The sequence below is a fragment of the Malaya genurostris genome, chromosome 1, assembly GCF_030247185.1.
Source record: "Malaya genurostris strain Urasoe2022 chromosome 1, Malgen_1.1, whole genome shotgun sequence".
NCBI lineage: Eukaryota > Metazoa > Arthropoda > Insecta > Diptera > Culicidae > Malaya > Malaya genurostris.
In genome coordinates this window covers 138,936,269-138,958,495 of record NC_080570.1, presented here as the reverse complement: position 1 = coordinate 138,958,495, position 22,227 = coordinate 138,936,269, and the positions used below count along the sequence as shown (strand labels likewise).

The following is a 22,227-nucleotide window of genomic DNA, read 5'->3' as shown; positions in this document are numbered from 1 at the left end:
ACAATTCATAGCCCCTTGGGCATTATGCTGAGACTTTTATCATTCATTCTCAAATTGATAGGAAAACCGATAGAGAAATCATGTCCATTGCATTTGGCCTAACAGCAATCTAAAAATAAACCCCAGAACACGAAACATAACTGTGAGTTGAAGTTTGCCTGTTTGATTTCATTGAATAGAAAGCCTTAAAAAACAATCCAGCAGTACTCGGAAAGAGTTTATTTAAAATAAACATCCTCCGAGCGTTCGTTCGGAATGAAATAGCAAGATGACATTTCTACTGGAACGTCGGAACATGAAACTATACACACCGGATAGCACGGGGAGGGAAGGGACAACCATTTCCCACAGTCAATCACATGTCATCCCTTAATGTGTGAAACGGACTGCGATGGGGCGATAAAACGACACTCTCTCCGGGCCTGGGCTGCGGAATTGTCGTATTTATAGTTTACCATCCTGCAAGCTATTGTTTTCCGAAAGCATGGGGCTAACCCATTTCCACACTTACTCTCGACAATCTCCGAGGCGGACTGTAGACATTCGTTCAGATCCATCCTTTCGTTCTTGGGTCCAAACATGGATACTTCCGAATCAGCTGCTGGCTAGTTGGCAAGCAAGCAAAGGTTTCCCTGCCTAAAGCCCTACGACCGCAACAGTTTCACGTTTCGGAGTTCGCGTGCTGACGGCGACTGCAGGCTTGTTCCGTGCACTTTGTAGGCCAATGTTATTTCCAGCAAGCTGACCTTCCGCTACTTTGACGGAATGAGTTTCTGCTGCTTCGTTGTCCAACCAGTGTCCGTTCGATGGAGTAGTCCTTTGCTCAGAGTAGATCGGGGTTTGAGTTTTGCTTTGCTTCAAGGAAAAGGGCACCGTTAGATCGTCGAGCCGGGGCCGACGGTAGCCGGCTTAAGGGGTGACCGGTACAGGAGCTGGTGGGTTGGTTCAACACGGCGAACGCACGCGATGTGCTTTATGACCTGTTGTAGCGGGGACAGTGCCGGTGGTGGTGATGGTGATGGTGGTATAGCTTTCTACTTCGAGGTGATGGTTTCTCCCCAACAGGGACCGCCTCCGCCACCCTCCGCCCCTTGTCACTACTACTGGCCGGTGGTTCTCTTCCTAACATTGCGTGGTGGCTGCATCTCGTTAACCTAGAATAAAGGCGAAGAGAGAAAAATAGAATTATGTTTCTGTTTGACTGCTGCTGGTTGGTGTGAACTTTACACAAATAGAGAGGATTTGAAAATCGATCGACTGCTGCGGGATACTGAAGTTGCCGAGGGCTTTTTGCCTAGCGGGAGTTATTCGAAACAAAATGCACTTGGAGCAGCTGCTTGTTATGGCTAGACATTTCTTTTGATTGGTTAACAACTTCGTGGTTTAATTATCGCCGGTGATTATGACTTTGAGAAATACAGTCATGGACAGTCATTTTATTCGTTTATACTTTCCATTTTAAGCTCCAAGACTCCTCACAACAACAAAAAATCTCGTCACGAAAGTGACCAAAAAAAACTACATATTAAAGACCATTTTTCCAGTCGGCAGCGACAAATTGTTTACGAAAACGAGTACACGCGACAGTCTTCTGCAAAATAGGCATTCTTAATTTACCTGGACTAAATGAGAAAGTACTAGTAATTGGTTCTTCTGTGATTAGGAAAACAAACGAACGACGAGCAACAGTGATGCCAAATTGGAACGGAAACCAATCAGCAGATTTGGCATGTTTTGTTACTGCGCAATATTTGATTCTATTTTGACCAAAAAATACTGGGTTGTGTACGAGACACGACCGATCATAATGACATTAAAAATGCAATTTATAAACCTTCTCATCAACAGATTTAAAACAAAAAAGCTGTTTTAATCCACCTAGTGATGTAATGATGCCTTTCTCAGATCTCACACATTCTCATATATAAATGTATGGTAGTCTTCAAAATAATTTTTTTTGATTCTTAAAAAACAAAAAGATTTGTCCATAAACTAGTATAACCTACAGAGTAAAACAGTATTCAGGTCGGTTAGGCCATCTCTGAGGAAAACGAAAAGAGGTACTTCCCAAACCGGAATCTGGGAACCGGTATAATCGAAGTTGGTTCGAGAAAAGTGATGGATGGGATCCATTTTTGAGTCTATGGCTACAATCTTCGGTCGTTCATCAAAAACCCAAGAACAAGGAACGACTTCCGGTGAAACTCTCAACGGGTGAGCACGTTGCATCGTGTTAGTCCGGAGAAAATTCGAGTATTTCGCAAGAAAGAAAGGATTTCCAAGCCGTACTTTGACGATTCGACGCAGCCACACAGCGAGATTTTCACTTGTAGTCAGGTGAAAATAAAGTCCATTGGACTATAACCGAAAATTTACTGGCAATATAGCCTTAGTTGCTGTGACATCAATTCGGCGTCATCTCAAGTCGGATTCGAATGAAATTTGGAAATTTTGTATGGGACCATAATACCTTTCATTCGAATCTAATGGCGTTTTTCATTGAGAAACACTGGTGGCGTGGATTGCTCTGGTTTTGCACTTTCGAGCAGAAATGGCAATGAAACACCGTCAAAATATTGCATTTCTGCTCGAAAGTGCAAAATCAGAGCAATCCACGCCACCAGTGTTTTTCAATGAAAAACGGCATAAGTTTGTTAAAATCGGTCACGTCATCTCTGAGAAAAGTGATGAAATAATTTGAAATAAGAATTTTTTCACTAATCACCTTGTAACTCCGGGACCGGAAGTCGGATCAAAATAAAATTCAGAAACTTTGAATAGGACAATTGTACCTTCCATTTAAATCTAAGTTTGAAGAATCGGTTCAGCCGTCTCTGAGAAAAGTAAGTCTTTTTTTACACATATCACCCTGTAACTTCGGAGCCGGAAGTCGGATTTGAATAAAATTCAGGAACTTTGTGTGGGGTTATAAGACCTTTCATTTAAATCTAAGTTCATGAGAATCGGTTCAGCCATCTCCGGAAAAGTGAGTGCAAAAATGTTACATTCATACATTCACACATACAGATATTTTGCGTACTCAACGAACTGAGTCGAATGGTATATGACACTCAGCCCTCCGTGCCTCGGTTCAAAAGTCGGTTTTCACAGTGATTGCATAACCTTTCTATATGAGAAAGGCAAAAAGCCGGACGTGAAAACGAATAAAAATGATAATTGTTCGTATTAGTTGATTGTGCGAATTTCGCAACTTTTACTGCTTCGCTTCCAGAATTGTAACGACGGTGCATTTATATTAAAGATTGACTTATTTGCAACAAATATTTTCTGCCACACAATTAAATAACGCTGAGCAAATGAGAGTAAAAAATAACTAGCAACATACAGAATTTTGATGTCGATTATTTAATTTCGTGTTTGCATATTTCAGTGAAAGAAGGACCAAATGGCATTCAGAAGGGTCAAATTATGGAATTTTATACGATATTAAACACTGATCGAAACATTTTTCTCGAACGCGAAACAATCAAATGTTGGCTTTATGTGCACTCGTTTGGAGCAAATTTCGCACGGCGAAAAATGCACAAAGCTAATCAAACTATTCTTGATTTGCACTAAATTGATGATTTTTAGCTCCGACTTGCAAAGAAGCAATCTTCATAGTTCCTTAAAGACTGTCCCAGAAAGTGTGTAGATATTCAAATTTTATTCGATATACTGATAATATTAGACTACAACAACAGAATATTATTCCCAACATTTGCTACTTAGCCATTGTAGACTAGCTGGAGCACCTTCTTGCGAACGTTCCTCATTAAATTACGTACAGACTTCTTGGCGACAAGTTTTGACCCTTTTTTCCAATCTTTTTCGAACTGTTGAATGGTTTCGGCTGCCGAGACATGTTTCCTGAGATGTACCTTCGTTAATGCCCAAAATTCCTCAATTGGTCGAAGTTGTGGGCAATTTGGTGGATTCATGTCTTTTGGGACGAAAGTGACATTTTTGGTAGTATACCATTCTACCGTTGATTTCGAGTAGTGGCCAGAAGCAAGATCTTGCCAAAAGACAACAGGATCCTTGTGGCTTCGAATCATGGGTAGAAGTCGTTTTTGTAAACATCCCTTGATGTATATTTCGCTGTTCATTGAAGCAGTAGTGATGAAGGGTTTCGAAATCTTACCGCAGTTACAAATTGCTTGCCAGACCATAGCTTTCTTACCAAATTTTTCGACTTCAAGCGATGTCTCGGACTGGTTTAACACTTGCCCTTCTCGCACCGTATAATATTGTGGTCCCGGCAAGGATTTGTAATCGAGTTTCACGTAGATTCCGTCGTCCATGATTATGCAGTTCAAATTTCCAGCAAGAATCGTATTGTACAGCTTTCGAACCCTCGGCCTGATCGATGCTTCTTGTTTCGGACTACGTTTTAATTATTTCTGCTTCTTACAGGTTTGAAGATTCAAACGTTCTTTGGCACGAAGAACATTTCACTTCGAAAGGCCCATTTTTTTGGCTACATCCCGAACTGAAACCTCATTCTTTTGCTCGAACGCCTTCAGTATACGTTTATCCAACTGAGGGTTAGCAGGACCTTTTTTTCGACCCATTTTCGGTTTATCCTCACCGAACTTCCTGATTGCATTTCGCGCGGCTTTTTCACTTACTCCTTCCATTTTTGCTATCTTTCTCATTGACAGTCTGCGTTCTGTGCACCATTTGTACACAATTTTTCGACGTTGTTCTGCTGAAAGTCCACGCATTTCGAAACAAACTAATGAAAACGAATAAACAACTGCACAAGTGGTTAGAGAAGAGTGTAAACAACAGGACGCAGCCATAAAAATTGACAGATTCTGAACCATTGCGAAATGGCAGCAGGTTTTTGGTTGCGTCCATACTTTCTGGGACAGTCTTTAGATAACATTTGGAGCCATTAGAAGGGCTGATTTTGCATACTGTTGCCCATTCTTGTTCACTTTGCGTTGTATTTCGCTCCAATGCAAACGACCAGCAGCAGGTTGACGCAATCGAACTTCTTCAAAGGGAAACAGGCTCTGCGAATCGTATGCCCACGAACGGTTGTTTACATAATGCGTGATTTCAATCACATTTTCTTTCTTATCGTTCATCCAGTGAAGCCGTTTGAGAGTTATTGTATATCTTTACCTCTTGAATATTAGCATTAGCATTAGCATTTGAGACAGTATATCTTTACCTCTTGAATATCTTGAATAATTAAGACTTTATGACAACGGTACTGGATCAGATTTTATTTTTTCTTATTAGAGAATGTAAACTGTAAAAATCTATCCGTGAAAAATGATGAAAAAAAAATTGATTTGTGACAAGAAAAGTCTACGTAGATTTTCTAGGAGAGAGAGGGGAGTAGGTTAAAAAATACCAGATTTTGGTCTACGTGGTTTATGAACGGTCCCGGTCCATGTTCAGCGCATGTTTCTCGAAAGCGAAGCAGTCAAATGCTGGCTTTATTTGCACTCGTTTGAACTAGCATTTTGTACTGCGAACATAGCTAAACAAAGAATACTAGATTTGCACTAAACTGATGGTGTTTATCTATTATTTGCAAAGAAATAAATTTCGAAAAAGTGCCCCATAGTAAAGTAAGTCGTATTCACACAAAAAAGTACGGGTGTGTAATGTCAGAGACATAACTGGATGTCGTGAATACGAATAAAACTGACACAATTTCTTTAGACTTTCGAATTCGAATTGATAGTCGATCGATTGTGTGAATTGCGAAACTTTCCCCCTTTTCACTACTAAAATTTTCAACGTCAAAACGTCGATTATCTCATTTCGGAATTGCATATTTCATTGAAAGAAACTATCAAGATGCTGTACAGGATTCATTTCTGACTTTTAGAAGGGCCAAATTGTGAAATTCTCTACGATATTTAGCACAGTTCGGAACATTTATCCAGAACGATTTTCGCACAGCGAAAAGTGCACGAACCAAATCAAATTATTTTGGATTTTCACTAAACTGATGATTTCTACCTTCGAATTTCAAAGAAGTAATCTTAATAGTTCTTTAGATAACATTTAGAGCCATTAGAACGGCTGATTTTATATAATGTTGTCCACTTTTCGTTTCTTGTTTTCTTTCTCTCCAATGCAAAGCACTAATAGCTGATGCAATCGTTCTTGCTTGAAATGATGCGAAACTGGTTTAATGCGTCTTCTCGCCTTGACGATCGGAAGGCAAATGAGAACAACGAGGTTTGAGGTTTTTAACCACGCAAAAGGTCTGCTTTCATTACGACTGCTCCACCTGACGACTGAAGTCCAAATGAGAGTTGCGACCTGAGCGTTTGAGGTTTTTAACCACGCAGAAGGTGCACGCTCCGAAGCTGCTGGTCCCTTGCTTGCATCCAACGCACAAGAAGAAATGATCGAATTTCGACCACGGTTCCCCTTTTATACGCAATCAGTTGAAGATATGTGCCTGACTACCTCAAAATCGTCGTCCTTGCGCGAAAAAGCCAAGCAAATGTAAAGAATTTTCCGCGTTGTTTACAAAGTTTTAGAAAACTTAATTTTTGAGTTGTTTGTGGTTATCTCACAATGTTCAAAATATTATCCTAAATTCCTGATCATATTTTTGATAAAATGATGAAAGAATTATGTTGCTGCCGTTAATACAGGTCGAGATATTCACGATTAAGTTCTGCCTATTCTTCCATATGGCTAATTTTGAACAGGTGTATTCACACAAGTCGTATTCACGACAAAAAAAAACATTTTAAATTGATGCCGAAAATGCTGGTGCCTTTGCGTAGTACTGTAGTTGCAGTGTAACCGGAGAACAAAATGTGTCAGGTTCTTTTGCGAAACCCTGTATTTTCATGGTCCTAAAAAGAACCGATTTGCAAAAATTATTCAATGTTTTAACTCTTGAATTTTTTTTGCCATATCGTATACTTCAGAACTAAAATTCTGGACCAGAATTGAATTCGAGAACGTGATTCAAGAACTAAATTCGAAATCTGGGACAGGTTCAGAATTCAGTTGCATAACTCCAGGCAGTCACGTACCCAGAGGGGGGGCCCGAGGGGCCCTGGCCCCTCCCGAAATCAAAAATATATAATTATTTAGAATGTCTCAGACATGTGTTACAGAAATAACAAGACAGTAATCGTAATGAAATGTAATACAATTTCAGTTCCAGTGGAAAATTTAAAGTGTATGTTAAAAACAGCCGTAAAAGGTACATCGAGAATTAGGTACATAAGCAATCTTCAGTAATGGGCCCCTCCCGAAATGAAATCCTGGGTACGGGCCTGACTCCAGGTCAAGAATTCAGATCATAATTCTCGTCGCCGCGGGTACGAGAAAGGGAAGCGAACGTAATGAAATGTCTTCATAGTTTCCAAATGTTTAAGAAAACTTTGTTTTAGAGTTTTTCTTAGTTATCTTACACTGTTGAAAATTTAATCACAAATTGCTGATCATACATACATCATCATCATACAAAAATCGTGTAAATTTACATCTTTATAGATGCACATAAAAGGAGTGGCGTAATTCACTTACAATTTAAAGCATGTGAAGATGAGTCATATCTTTAACTTCACCATTAATTTAGCTGAATTTTCCATCGATACAGACACAAACATGATTTTTACATGTTAATAGATGTAATATTGTTTCATCACCGAAGAAATTACGGTATGCTTGAATTCACGCCAAACGTAACTTTTATTTTTTCTAAGAGTGTATTTCTGATGGCATATAAATGATAGCAGAATTATGTTTAGTAGGGGAGAGGTGGCGATTAGTGCGCACCTAAGCTTTTTTAATTATTACAAATGAAATATTACTTTTTCCAAGATGGTAAAGACGTCTACGGAAACTTCAAACCTTTCTTTACAATAACCTCAAATGAAAGATTACAATTATAATTTCGTTTTCGACCATGAAAGCCACAAAATAGTCATGTTTTGTTCCTAATAGTGCGCAAGGGTAAGGTAACAGTGCGCGGTGGTGCATAATAATGCGCACAAAAAATTTTCCGTAAATCTCAAGTCGAACTCGGGGCAATTTACCATTCAAACAAAGTGTAAATTTCAATAAATGAAACATTTTATGCAAAATTGAAGAGCTCAATAAGTCAAAGAAACTCAAAGTAAGTTAATTTATTTTTAGCACATAAAAAAATGAAAGTTTCCTCTAATGCTATAACAATACAAAAGTACAAAAATTAGATTTTTCCCAACCAGTTTTGAATTCCCTTCTCGTTTTATTTTTCTTGCGCTTCTTCGTCCTCTTGTATTACTTTGCGTACTTTTTTTGGTCTTCCTCTTCCTCGTTTGGGAGGGAACTCATCTTTTTTCATTTGCACTTTTTTTTAGTCCACTTCTTCTTGATTGTATTTTCTTCAGATCTTTCTTCTTGTTTCATTCGTTTTTTCAGAGCGTTCTCCAATTTTTCCTTTTTAGGGGTTAGGGTGAAAATTTCTGACTGCATCTTCGGACGAGACTTTCTCTTGACACCTGTGGAATTGTTGCATTTTTTTGGCGTTGATAAAATTGACTGCAAAATTGAAGATGAGTTTTTGTCGTTAGTCTGGTCAATAGGGATTTCAACTTTGACAGTGTGACTTGGTTGGGCGTTTACGGTGGCTTCACCGAAGGCTTCATCTGTAATTGTTTCTGTGTCGACTTTCAATTCGAGACATGTTAACTTCATCGGCGGCTTTATTTATTCGATTAGCTACAGTTAATTCACGGTCGAAAATTCTCAAGTTCAAAGGCCAAATGCCTGTGGCTTTGAATCCAGAGATACCTTTTTCAATGCAGCCAACTGCTTGAAATGCTTTATTGAGGAATTCTGCCAAAAAATGTTCGGTGATTCTCTCGAAGGGGTGAGAAGATAGGTACATTTCCATTTCTTCTCTCAGAGCTTTTTTGAAGGGACCAAAAAAGGCGACGTCCAGAGGCTGTGTGAGATGAGAGGTATGAGGCGGCAGAGTGACAACTATTATATTGTTAGTTTTACAGATTTCGTAAGCAGCGAGGGATACGTGGCTTGAATGGCTGTCCATGATTAACAGAACAGGATCATATGCTGTTGGTTTGACGTACCTGATGAAATGTTTTAGCCATTCGCAGAAAAGTTCGTTGTTGGACCAGCCATTTTTAGAGCATTTATAAAGGCCTTCTTCAGGTCCATTGTGTTTCAATTTAGGGTCCATTCGAATACGGGGATAGATCATCATTGGTGGTATGAAATGACCCAGTGCGCTCATGCAAAATATTGCTGTCACGTTGCGTCCTCTTTCTCCTGATGTCATCGCTCCAACACGCTTTTCCCTTTTTCTGCATAGACACGAGAACATTTACTTTGAATCGTAGTGATCCCCGTTTCATCAACGTTGTACAGTCGATGGGGGCTGAAGTTAAATTTTGCGTAAACATATTGCAAATTGAAGAAAAACTGATCAATTTCTTTCTTGTTAAATGCTTCAATTCTATTCAAACTTGTTCCTTCAGGCTGTCGCAGAGAGATGTTTGGATGTCTGCGCAAAAATAAACGGATCCACGATTTTCCCGCTAATTGAAGGGATTTGTTGAAAGTGTGTTTGATTTCCTTTTTTTCTGCGAATTCAAATACGACGCTCCGTAGTTTCGAAGGAGTGATCCCATAGTACATTTCAGCCATTGCGAGAATACGTTGCGAAGGCTCGCTTTCATCCTCTTTAGAAAAAATCGGTTTACGTCCCATCACTCCTCTCCAATCTGTAGGCCTTACAAAATGTTTTCGTAGCGTTGACTCGGGGATGCCAAATTGTCTTGCAGCTTGTCGTATTTTCAAATTTGGCTCGTTAGTGATAGAGCGAATCGCTTGATCGAGATGCTCCTTACTCCACGCCGTGCGCTTGTTTTTTTTCACATTTTCAGCCATGGTAATTATCTTTAAAAAAAAAACAAATGTCGTCGTAACTACTCAAAGATAATGAAAAATATTGTTTCGAAAATCACTTTCTCAAAATTTGTACATTTTCTTCGTAAAATAAACTTTACCGAAATATCTCCAATCAAAACCTTCTCTCGTGACAACAATAAACACCGTTCGCACTTGTACACAGAGAGAAAAAAAAAAGTAAAACTAACTAAATCTGGGCTTACCAGAACGATTAATTTTATTGAAATAGTGACAACAGAAACTCTGATTCGAAACTGTGAACATTGTTTCATGAAAAAATTAAACAAGATATTTGTCCTTTCCTAATAGTTTAGTTTGTTTTAATGAATTCTTCGATTGAAACTGTTCCATTAACTGTTCCGTTATTTTGAACTGGCTAAATTTTCTGGGTGTAATAGACGAGACTATAGCAATATGGCAGCGTGCAGGGTTGCCACATACACTGATTAATATGTCTTTTACAGATTTTTCAGATAAATTTCTGTAATACCTGGGTATCACTTTTTGTGAAAAAAAGAAAGATCTCGGCACTATCAAGCGCCCTGTCCGAAATACTTTATCATTATCTTTTCTCATGATGATAAAAGACTTTTAGAGGCTTATTGCCAGTCTGTGATCGCTTGCGGAAATCTGTAACTGTTTTTAAATCAGTGCCGCATATTGAGAATCACTACTATCTGGCATCGCTGTGTAGTAATATGACTGCACGAAGCACATTATTATCGAACGCAGTTTGCGCACTATTCGAAAAAATGAAATTATGATTTCTAATTATCATTATAATTTGAAATTTGACGCGACAAATAAAACAAAATGACGATAACTTCGTTTTGGTCTAAAAATTGTTACTAAACCAAGAAAAACGTGATCCTATGAGAAATAAACAATATAAAGCTTATTTTCTACGACCCAAAAACGCTAAGAGAATGATAGATTTTATATTTACGTCTGCTGTATTGATATGAAATTAACAGGGAAGGCGAAATGTAGCCGAATGATGTTAATAGGACCAAATCTCAATGTTTATTGTAAAAAAAAGTGATAAACATGAACAGAAGCTCGCAATGAGATGCGCACTAATATGTGCCGCGCACTATTACCCGCCTTTCCCCTACACCTCGAGATATTCACGATTAAGTTCTGCCCATTTTGTACATCAAGGTCATTCGCCTCTTCGAGCCAGGAAAACTGTCTGACTCTATATGCGGGGTTGGGAATTGAACTCAGGTTATTTTTATTATTTCTTATACTTTTATTATGTGTTATCATATTTGATATTAGAGGTATTATTATTTTATTTATCTCCAATTTTAACCTGAATTCGTGTTTTCTAAGCGCCTTCAATATTATTTGTATTCACGTCAATCCGGTTATGTCTCAGACATTACCCACCCACTTTTTTCTTTAATCCAGATCCTAATTCCGGTTAGCGTTTTTCACAAACTTTGATTTTAATGAAATGTCTTATGGTCCGATAGGAAATTTTTATTTTCTTCGGTTCCGGCATTACATGATGATGCTGGAAAAATATACACTCATTTTTTTCAGAGATAGTTACACCGATTTTCATACACTTAGATTAGAGTAAAAGAACTCATAAACCCAGAATTAGTTCTTCAATTTTATTCGGATTTCTTCCGGTTCCGAAATTACAAAGTGGTTCATGTGAAAATTTCAATTTCATGAGTTCAATAGTCATTTTGTCATTAGGGATTATGTGAAGAGAAACGATGGCTTCAAAATTGGTTCTAGATTAGAGAAATCACTTGTTAACGTTCAAATAAACTAAAATTCGTTATACCGGTCCTCGATTTGCGATTCCGGAAGTATCATCGATTTTTCAGAGAAGGCTTCCATAAATTCAGCTTGAAATAAAAGGTTTTATAGTGCCATTTCATCTCGTATTACAGTTTGATAAATGTTAAAAATTTCAAACCGTCGTTTGAATTATAGATACAATGGCAATCTTAGACTATATCGGTTCATAATTTTCTGTTTTATCGATTATTCCAAAACAAAACAAATAAAAGATCTTACCGTCCCTTAGGTGGCTATTAAATTGTATCCGCATCCAACTTTCGATTAGGATGATGAAAGTTAAAAATTTCAAATCATTGTTCAAAATGACTTTGCATAAAACGAATATTCATTTCAAAGATGCTCGTCTAAACTTATTTCGGCTATACCCGTTCCGGGATCGAGCTCCGTAAATACCAAAAGTTGGGGTTTACTTCGTGGAGTCGAAATTTGCATCAATTTCTCATTTATATTCAATTATATAAAATTACTACAAGACTTTCTTCTTCCATTTGAACTAAGGATTTATACATGAAACTGTGGTACCACTGCTCAGCTTAAAAATCGTTCTTTTCAGCTATCCTTTTACTTCTAAATGAACACAGGCAAAACAATTCTTCATTGCTCTTCTTTGTTGAACAATTTTAGACATCGTAAGAATAGAAAAATTCACTTTTGGAGGCTCACAAATGTCAACCAATAATGATGTTTTTGACGTGAAATCTGTACCCAGTATTATTCAACTGTTTCTTCTTATTCGAGAAAAATGCAACAGATATTGTTAAGCACCGAAAAAATACAGCAAATCGGTTTTTTTAACAATCAACAAAGCAATCCCAAAGAATTATTTGAGATGATTTCTTCGCGTTTCGCCTTCGGCTTATCAGTGCTTACAGAAGTTCAAATTGAATCGCCATCTCTACCTAACCGTTTAATTTGAACCGCTAAGCAGACACAAGGCTCACACAATTTATGTGACACTTTAAGGATATTTCACTAGGTGCCATATCATATTTGACGGCTCGGGTATAAACAAGTGACGACCGACTACTGGCCTTCGGCTCACCAGTGATTAAAGCAGTTCAAATAGATGGCGGTTCAATTAACTGAAATTAGTCAGGGCGGAGATTGTTTTCCCTATTGGCTGTGTCGCGCTTTTCGATCCACACGAGACGCAGTTGTTACTATTGTTATTTAGCAGGCTTGATTCGGTTCTTCTTAGGACCAATAACTCAATCCAAAGGAACTGATTACGGTATATACTTCAGTTGCATTGCATCACAAGTAGCTGACAGAGCTGATTGTAATACAGATTGATGTTTGACATCTGCAAACAACGTTTACTTTATGAATTTAATAAATTCAGCAATCTGGAAATGGATCTTGAAAACTCCAAAGTTCTGTAACGTTCTTGATTGGCTGAAAAATAAAACTAAATCCTTGCACAAAAATTTAGTACCCACATCCTAAGCGTGACACTTATTACTTACATTCGGATTATCTCCGTAAGCGTACCCCCATCACTGGCAGTAATCTGCAGATTCTTTCTCAATTTAAAAACCCACACACTATATTTTTTTTGGCGTTCCCCAGCACAAACGCTTTTGCGCTGCGAGGGTCGTTAGATTTTCTAATTTTGCTTTTGTCGCTGGTGTGGTGATGGCTCCCTAAAATTTACGAGCTTTTCGATAGCGCTCGACTGTCTGCGGAGGTCAAAACCAAGCACAGAGTAAAGCGATATAACTGAAACAAACAGAAAACAAACGTTCCGGGTAACTGGTGGACAGTGCTGAAATGAAAAAAGACGAAGCGATTAATCGATCAGTATCACTTGATTGGATTGTCGCTTGCCCAAAACACATTGAAGTAATTTTCAGTAATTGCCAGCAGAAAAACTTCCGGATTCACTGGAGGAGTCAACAAACTATCTAATTTAATGTTCTTGTTCAATCCAACGGATTAATCATCGAACAAAGTCAACCATTTATACCAGCATTCACTCTAGTCGCAGTTCGACCGAACATATGACTCTAGTTTATGAGATCAGCGTCGTACAAATCTTTCCAGTGCGGTTTGCTAATTGCTGAGATTGGCTGACTCAGCGTCCAAACTGGAACCAAACGCCAACGGATACGGCGAGTAGTAGGTGTTCGAGCAGGTAACTTTCATTCATTCAGTTTCCTTGCGCTCGGCATAATTCTATACGAGTGAACTCCTACGTATCTTAGTCACATTCGCATTGTGTTGTCCGTTGACAGGTAACTGCCGCGGAATGACACAATTCCATTTGATATAAAAGATCCACCAACAATAGCAGTAAATTCTTACCAACAGCATTTGGCTTTTATGTCGCATGTTTAAGTTAGCATCGAAAATCTTGTGATACACTCACTACGGAATATTACTTTGGTTTTGAATCAAACTTTCCCCTGTTGCAATATTTTCAATCCGCAGTGTAAAAATGTGTGTCCAACTTATAACATCAGATAAAGTTATGCAATATTCGGCAACATTAACATCATGGTTAATGACATTAGCCATCAGAACCGCGCCTCCCGCAGCCCCTCATATCAGCACTTGATCGAAATTCATCAAAACAACCAACAAGCGAATCTCCACCACCAGCAGCAGCAACTCGGTCAATCTCGCGAATGGTTTAGGCAAATAAAATCTCTACCAAAGCTGCTCTGCCGTGACTCAATTATCAATATATAATATATCAACTGTGCTCTGCGCGGGTGTGTACTCTGGGCCCGTCCCGGTTCGGTATCGAGTTTATACAGGGATCACCCCGCGATTTGCCGCCAAACCCACCCACGCATCCCACAGGTCTCCGCAATGTTGCTATACCTACCGTTCGGCACAAATGTTGTTTTGAAGTAATTTCTGCGTTTTTTTTTTCCTTTTTTATTTTAGCTGACAATATTCTTCTTGGTATCTCCTCTACCCACTCTTTTTGGCGCGTCTGTCCATAATGCGACGGGAGGAAACAAACTTCCGAAAGTTGTCACTCTTTTTCTACGGTCGGCCACGTTTACAGTAAGAAAAAAATCTCATTAGCAAGTTAGCGCATAGTAATCCTTGTCTTTCGCACCAAATCAACCAACCAAATGGTGAAGCTGCTTCTGCTGCACTGTGCTATGCTGAATTTTACTTTTTTTTGCGTGTTGTCTTCGGCGCTAAATTATTCAAGATTCGTCGTCACTTCCCCTACTGGAGCACTTTTTTTTCCACTTTTCCACAACAACGAGCACCTCTTTATTGAATTAGAATGTTTGTATGCCATTCATTTCCAACTGGAAACACCTGAATATTCACGGACGGCACCTCGAGAAGAAAACATTGCACTTCAAAAATTTTTGATCCGATTTTGCTTCTTTGTCGCTTTTCTTCATTCATCCGACAAACAGAACGACCGACCGACCGACCAACCGTAGTCTACTTCACTGCTTGATCACTGTTATCCATTCGGCGCTCTTTCCCTCTCTTTCTCTCGCACACACACACACACACACTCTGCTGGTTGTGATTCCTCTCTCTTGTGAAAGCACTCATTCGCCCATATTGTTTGTAGCAGAGGCTATTTAAATTGTAATTATAACAATTTTTTTGCCCTTTCCCGTCGAAAACTAAATTCCAAACCAAGCACAAAATCACACCACGACTCAAGTATACAACTTTATCAATGAAACCGAAAACTATGCGACGGAAATTTTCTACCGATTAGCACTCCGTGAGACGCGACGACGACGATGATTCAATTTTATGCACGCTTGTGTTCTTCAGGTTCATCACTGCGAATTACGATAATACGAGCAAAATACGCCAAACACTACGCACAGCACCGTCGGCACGGTTCTTCTGCTTGCTTGCGTACGCGACCGTTCTGTTCAACCCGTCGAACGTCGCCGACGGTTGGCTTTTTTTTTTTGCTCTTTGTCTCTCTCTCTCTCTCTCTCTCTCGCGCGCCTCAATGGATTTTGTCTGGTTAATCGAAAGAGAAAGTGAGAGAACAAATGGCTGGACAATGAGTGAATGTCAAAAATATGCAATGGTAATTTGCTAATACTTGGCCACACTGTCGAGGGCATACGCGGGTGGGCGTAATATACAGACTAACTGTAAATCTTCTAATTTGAGGTTTAAAACTACAACGAAGATTTTTTCTGCAAACTGCAAGAGATGACAAAAAACTAGGGTAACAGAGGTATTTTGGCCACTTCATATATTTTAGCCCACCTAACAAACTTTATCGATTTCATCGGGTTTTATCGATGTTAAGTAACTCATTTTGCATCAATTTGAAGCTAACCACATTAAATTACCTATTGCGGAACGGGGTTTTTAAAGATATTACAATATTTGGTGGATATTTTTATAAAGTGGGCCAAAATAAAATCAATCCTAAAGTGGGCCAAAATACCTCTGTTACCCTAGCAGTTGTCTCAGAAAACAGATATCCAGTTTTTTTTGTCGTGAATACGACTTACTTTACTATGGGGTGCCTTTTCAAAATTTACCCTCTGAGAGAGTGATAAGTTTTTGATCGTGAATATCTATTGTTGTATCTAATGAATCAACATAATTCTTGCGATATGCCATCGGAAATATGATCACAATTTTATGATAAAATTTTCAGTTTCGTGACATAGTCTCAAATAATTCAAAATTAACTTTTCTGAAATGTTTGGTATAAACGAGTATCAAAGAGGATAATTCATAAGGCGCGTTTGCCTTTCTCGAATTTTTAAAGCTCATAGCTCAGTGATCTGTGAAAGGATTTATATAATCTAACTACCAATAGAATCGAAATTTTTCAATTTAAACGTGTATAGCAAAAGCATTGAAGTATTTCAATAGTACACTATTGAAAAACCTGTCTCATTTGACCCATGTTAACACCAGCCAATCAGAACGCGTTCTAAGGAAGAGAACAAAATATCTGCTGCTGTACAACAAATCGTCCGAGAAAAATGTTCCGAAAAGTGGTGAATATCGCAGTGAGTTCCTCAATTTGGTCCTTCTGAATGCTAGAAACGAATCCCTACAGCATATTGATAGTTTCTTTCAATAAATTATGCAAATCCGAAATGAAATAATCGTCATTAAAATTCTGTATGCTGCTATTTTTATAGCCGTTAGGACCGCCCATTTCTGAAAAAGTTACAAACGAAATCACATAAAAGGAAATTAACAAAAATTGAATCAGTTTGGATTCTATCGCCACTGCGAGCAGATGATTTTTGTGTCGTCTGCACAGCTAGTTTCGCTTTCGACAAGAGCGATTACGTCACAGCTGCCAGTCATTAGAATTGGAAAAAAACAACGGTGGAGAGCATTACACAATATCAGCCGTTCTAATGGCTCTAAAAGTTTTCTAAAGAACTATTAGGATTTGTTTTTCGCAAATCGAAGGTTATCCTCAGTTTAGTGCAAATCAAGAACAGTTTGGTTAGATTTGTGCACTCTTCGCTGTGTGAAATTCACAGTAATCGAGATCAAGTGAAGCCTTCTTTGTTTTTGCGAAAAATGTGAAAAAGGGGAATGCTTGCATAATTCATACAATTGATATTCGAAAGTGTTAAGGAACATGTCAGTTGTTTTCGTATTCACGGCATCCAGTTACGTCTCTGAAATTACCCACCCGCCTTTTCGTTTCTCAAAGTAGGGCGAATCTTACAAAAGTAAACAAATCGAGTTTCTCTCACCTACCTATGAATGCACCAAATGCAGCAATTCCACCTAAAAATTCGGATTCTATAAAAATCTTAATCTTAGTAATACAAAGAACTATACAGGGTGAAACTGTCATTCCATTTGTTTACGTAAGTTTCGCCCTCCGTGTTCCATGCCAACAAACAGGGCGATACTTCAATTGTTAGTAAGTAAGGCAAACTATTTATTTTCTTTATTTTAGATGGTTTCCGAACCTTTTAATACTGGAAATAGTAAATGAGACGATAAAATTACCCACAGTTTTATCTTAGTTGCGAAAACCAACCAATTTCACGAAAAATGCGCAAGCGCGTAACTTCATAATTCACACAGGAAGCACAGAAGTAAACAAATCGAAAAAGGGCGAAACACGAAATTTGCATGCCTTTTAAAGATCAACCGACAGTTCATCGACTAATCAAAAATTGATCTGAGAATATACGATAATTTCCAAATAGGATTTGAAACCATAGTCGAAACATTCATCGTTGTTTTTCTCCATTTGCTGTAAATATTAGATTCGCCCTTCTATGAAAAACAGCTGATATGAACTCACTGATAAAAATCGACATGTCAGACAGAAGTGATGGATTTTAAAATACAGTAGTTACAGTTCGATAACAAATTAAACTATTTGTACACATTACACTACCGAGAGTAACTTGATTGATTAAGTTCCTTAGGTCAAAATTTCCTGAAAGAGACTGAGCATTTCACTATAGTGTCTTATTCTAGTTTATGGTATAAATGTTACATCTTTTACGAGAAATTTAGATGTATTGAGCATTATCTGTTTAAGATTTAAGAATTATTTTGAAATTTTACAAAAATCTCTGATATCTATATGCCGTCGAAAAGCTGCAAGACGGAATACGAACCGGTTCCAACATTGAACAGTAAAATTAATTGCAAAAATACACCAGCGTTTATAAAACTTCGAACAAATCATCATACTGACCTCAGAAATGGTAATGTTTCGGTATGCTTCTATATCTATTATTTCGTCCCAAATTTTATTACTCATTTTTTGGCATAGAGTTTGAATTGAATACACTGAAGTCTTTTTTATGCGAGTTTAAAAAACCGCTTAAAAACCCGCATAACTCTGAAAATTCGCATTAAAAAAACCACATAACTATGAAACTTTGCATAAAAAACCACATAACTCTGAAACTTCGCATAAAAAAACCGCATAATAGAAAACCGCCTAACTCTGAAAATTCGCATTAAAAAACCGCATAACTCTGGAACTTCGCATAAAAAAATCGCATAACTCTGAAAATTCGCATAAAAGAAAGTCGCATAAAAAACCGCATAAAACAAGACCTTAGTGTACTGATTTTATTTAACTTCGTTTAAAAAAAGTGTAGCGATACTGCTCTCTACTTTCGACAAGGAACTTATGGAAATATTTATAGTCTGGAACAGAGCTAATAAAAGTCATTTTCATTGACTGAAAAATAAACGGAAATGAGAAGAAATTATTGCCACTCTCAGTTTCGCTTGCAAACTATGAGAACGAAATTCATGTCCAGTAGTTTCAAAATTGTGTTTTTTCTTTCATTTGCCCTTTCAGTCATTTGCAGTTTTCAGTGAAAATCCTATAGTATTCAGTGTCGATATTCAACCAAAGCTGTGAGAATTGAAAACGACAGAAAAAGGTTTCACAATAAGTTTTAACTGTTGGTGCTCGAATTTGTAGTAGTTTTGGTTTACAAAGAAGTTCTGGGATGTAATTACTTCCATTTGCCATATTTTAGTCACTTTTTATAGCCAAGCGTCACATATTTTCAATACACCGATGCAAGAATGAAAATTTCAATTCTGCTGTTGCTACCTGAAGACGTTAGTTTGGTTTCGTCTTGTCATGGAGGGAAGAGTGACGTTGGCAATTATGCTCTCTCATTTTTTCGATGAGAAACTAAAATGCTTCGTCTCTCTTCGTTTGTTCTGGTGTCGGTCATTTGCGAATGAGACAGTAAAACATTGAAAATGAGACTGCTGAAATGGTTTCTTTCATTGAGAATGTGTGACAATTTTTAGCTCTGGTCTGGAATAAACAAAATTGGATCATGTTTCTAGCTAAAACTTGGTATACTATGAATGATTCTTCTAGTAAGTAGTAGTTTCATTTACACATGCAAATATTGTTATCAACAACGTATAAATCACCAGCAAAAAATGATCTATCAAAACCATCAGTTACTATGTGTAATGAAGATGAACAAGTAGCTGCAAGAATATGCACCACCGGAAAAAAACGATTCGTCCTTTTGGGTTTAAAGTGCAGTTCATAAGTATAAGGTTGTTGATTCATAAGTTCATAAGGTTGTCTGTGCTCCTACTTACATCCTGGTTGTTCAAAACAACTGAACGATGAATTGCCCATCAAACTAAAACTATAGTTTATTTTTTCAAACTGAAATATCGTAGATTCAAACTATAAATGCTTGTTTGTAACTAGAACATGGTTGTTTCAAATAAATATAGGTTGTTTAAAACAAACATTTGTTGAATCAAACCAGAATTGTTATCGTCCCTATAGCAACACAAAAATCTTTAGAATTAGCTTCAATTATTTTTTTCGTAGACAGATCCCTTCTATTCCTCAACCATGATTTGCGTTTTTATGATAACGACCAATAAACTATGTGTCAACATCAATTTTTGAAAAGAATGACAATTGTATTATGACGAACCGAGAATAAATTTTATCATCAGACGGAAATTAAAATTTTTCTTTTTCGTTTATTCGTATATGAGTAGCAAGTACACAATTCGACAGGGCCATGAGCACGACAAAAGGGCCTAACTGCAGATGAGAGCCTCTCTTTGTTCACTTTCCTCTTCTTATTATTACGGAACCATCACTGCAACTTCATGAAGGTTTCCAATATAAATCGAAAGGATGTAGTTTCAACGTGAAAGTCTTGCGATGAGTAAGGCGTCAAATATAAAATCAATTCGATAAATTGTGAAAGAAAAAGTAAACAAAAAGAAACTGTCATTTGCAGTTAGGCCCTTTTGTCGCGGGAATGTCGAATTCTTCAAAATTTCCCTTCAAATTGAAAGCTCACAGTAGCTTAAACTAAACTTTTAACTCAAACTAAAACTTTTGTTCAACATACTTTTTGAACAAAAATAACTTAACGTGTTGAGACTCTGGGGGTGCGTTTTGAGAAATAACCTTGAAAATCTTGTTTATATAATTTTGACATTTCTTCCTTCCACAGTATTTCTGTTTTGTCTCTGATTTTGAACCGCGGAGGACTGCCGTTGACCGACCGGGTGCGCAATCAACAAAAACCAATGCGAAATAGTTTCATAGTCCAACAAAGTGTATTCTAAGCCTTGTATCGCGCAACATAGTTTTTTCAGGTGAGTTTCCTAATTTTAATCCGCTATTCATCATCCAATCATTGATGCCACAAACCTTTCGGTTCAGCAAGCTCACACAGCAATGACCAACACCCCAACCCCGGCAACGGCTGCTCCGTTGACAATCCAGCAGCAAGCCGAACTGGAATGGATTCAAATGCGAGCCGACTACGCCGACATTCATGCGGAAACAACTAAGGAAAAAATGATCCGCAAGGTAAACGAAAATCCTCTGGTCCCGATCGGGTGCGCGGCAACACTGGCCGCGCTTGGGTTCGGTCTATGGAACTTCCGCCAGGGTAAACAGCAAATGTCACAGTACATGATGCGAGCTCGAATCTTGGCCCAAGGCTTCACTGTAGTGGCATTGGTGGTCGGTGTTGGGCTGACTTACACAAAAAAGCAGTGAGATCTGCTAATTGGTAGGATGATTCAGCTAATTTTCGTCCGATCAATTGAGTTCTGGCGGCGAAGCCACTCAAATTTGTACAAAAAGCATAGAATCAAGGCTAGCCCTCCAACCTGGATTCTTGGTTTCGCCACTGATTAAGATCGATAGTAGATTGTTTAATAAATGTTACTCAATACCTCACATGGAATTTATTTCAACTGTTTGTTTTATTTTCCTTTCCAAGTTGACTTTTCAAATCGTCAACTTCATCGTATACGTCTGGAGCGACCGTCTCCGTAAATCCATCACCGTCCTCCGGTTTGAGAAAGATAAACCCATCCTGTCCCATTCGCATGCACTCGAAGTGCAGAATCAGCAGCGGAAATCTCCAAACGCGTGCCTCGATATCCATGCAGGCGTGAAGATTCTGTCGGGGAGTATAAATGTCGAACAGCTTCAGACATAGATCGGCGTTCAGGGGAATGTAAGGAATCGGAACGGGCAGACATGCAGGTGGAGGATTTTTGGCCGAAAACGAATTCTGATAGATGCTGCTTTGATTCATCAGCACCTGCACGTTGATAGCAAATTCGTACGGTTCGTAAGCCAGATTAGTACAAACTACAAAGAATTTTATTATTTACCCAGATATTACCGGTACTCGAAACAGCACTTACAATGTTGATTGAAATTTAGTTGATCGATCTTCATTCCCATGCAGCATCCGCATAGTAACCCTTGACAGTAGCACGTGTTCCCAACCGGTTGTTCATTCCTGGTGCGATCATCCTCCGGACCGAATGACACTATAGGGTAGCTGAACGTTTTGTTCGTGCGCAGATCATAAAAACTAATGTCGTATTTGCTACTGTCACGGCGTTTTTGAACTGCTTCCGACTTAGTGAATATCAGCAAACCGAAACCGACTACAGTCATATAAAACCACATCGATTTCATCTTACAGAAGAAGAACCCGTCAAGTTTTGAGTGAGAATTACAACTGGGATCAACTTTTGTGCAACAAAGCGTTGTTT

At 38.2% G+C, this 22,227-nt stretch overlaps 3 protein-coding genes across 5 annotated transcripts in view; 1 reads left to right on the top strand and 2 right to left on the bottom strand.

Annotated features, from left to right (window-relative positions):
* The window catches only part of LOC131425917 (mucin-5AC), a 37,712-nt gene extending 22,131 nt beyond the window's left edge, over positions 1-15,581 (bottom strand). For 2 of the 3 annotated variants that reach the window (XM_058588219.1, XM_058588221.1), the window contains exons 1-2: positions 14,564-15,581; positions 512-1,154 (exon numbers count right to left, since the gene is read on the bottom strand). In XM_058588219.1, coding sequence (XP_058444202.1) covers positions 512-581 — 70 coding nt within the window. In that variant the 5' untranslated portion in view covers positions 582-1,154; positions 14,564-15,581. The remainder of the gene's footprint in view (positions 1-511; positions 1,155-14,563) is intronic. The other variant, XM_058588220.1, reaches the window with a different exon arrangement.
* Positions 15,582-20,650: 5,069 nt separating this feature from the next.
* LOC131425918 (HIG1 domain family member 2A, mitochondrial) lies at positions 20,651-21,411 on the top strand. Its single transcript, XM_058588222.1, has 2 exons — positions 20,651-20,802; positions 20,870-21,411. Exon 2 carries the CDS (start codon positions 20,885-20,887, stop codon positions 21,209-21,211), a length of 327 nt encoding a protein of 108 aa, XP_058444205.1. The 5' UTR covers positions 20,651-20,802; positions 20,870-20,884; the 3' UTR covers positions 21,212-21,411.
* On the bottom strand, positions 21,400-22,150 carry LOC131428298 (uncharacterized). Its single transcript, XM_058592136.1, has 2 exons — positions 21,871-22,150; positions 21,400-21,814 (listed from the first exon to the last, which is right to left on the bottom strand). The coding sequence occupies exons 1-2, from the start codon at positions 22,148-22,150 to the stop codon at positions 21,408-21,410; spliced, it is 687 nt and encodes a 228-aa protein (XP_058448119.1). The 3' UTR covers positions 21,400-21,407.
* Positions 22,151-22,227: the final 77 nt, after the last annotated feature.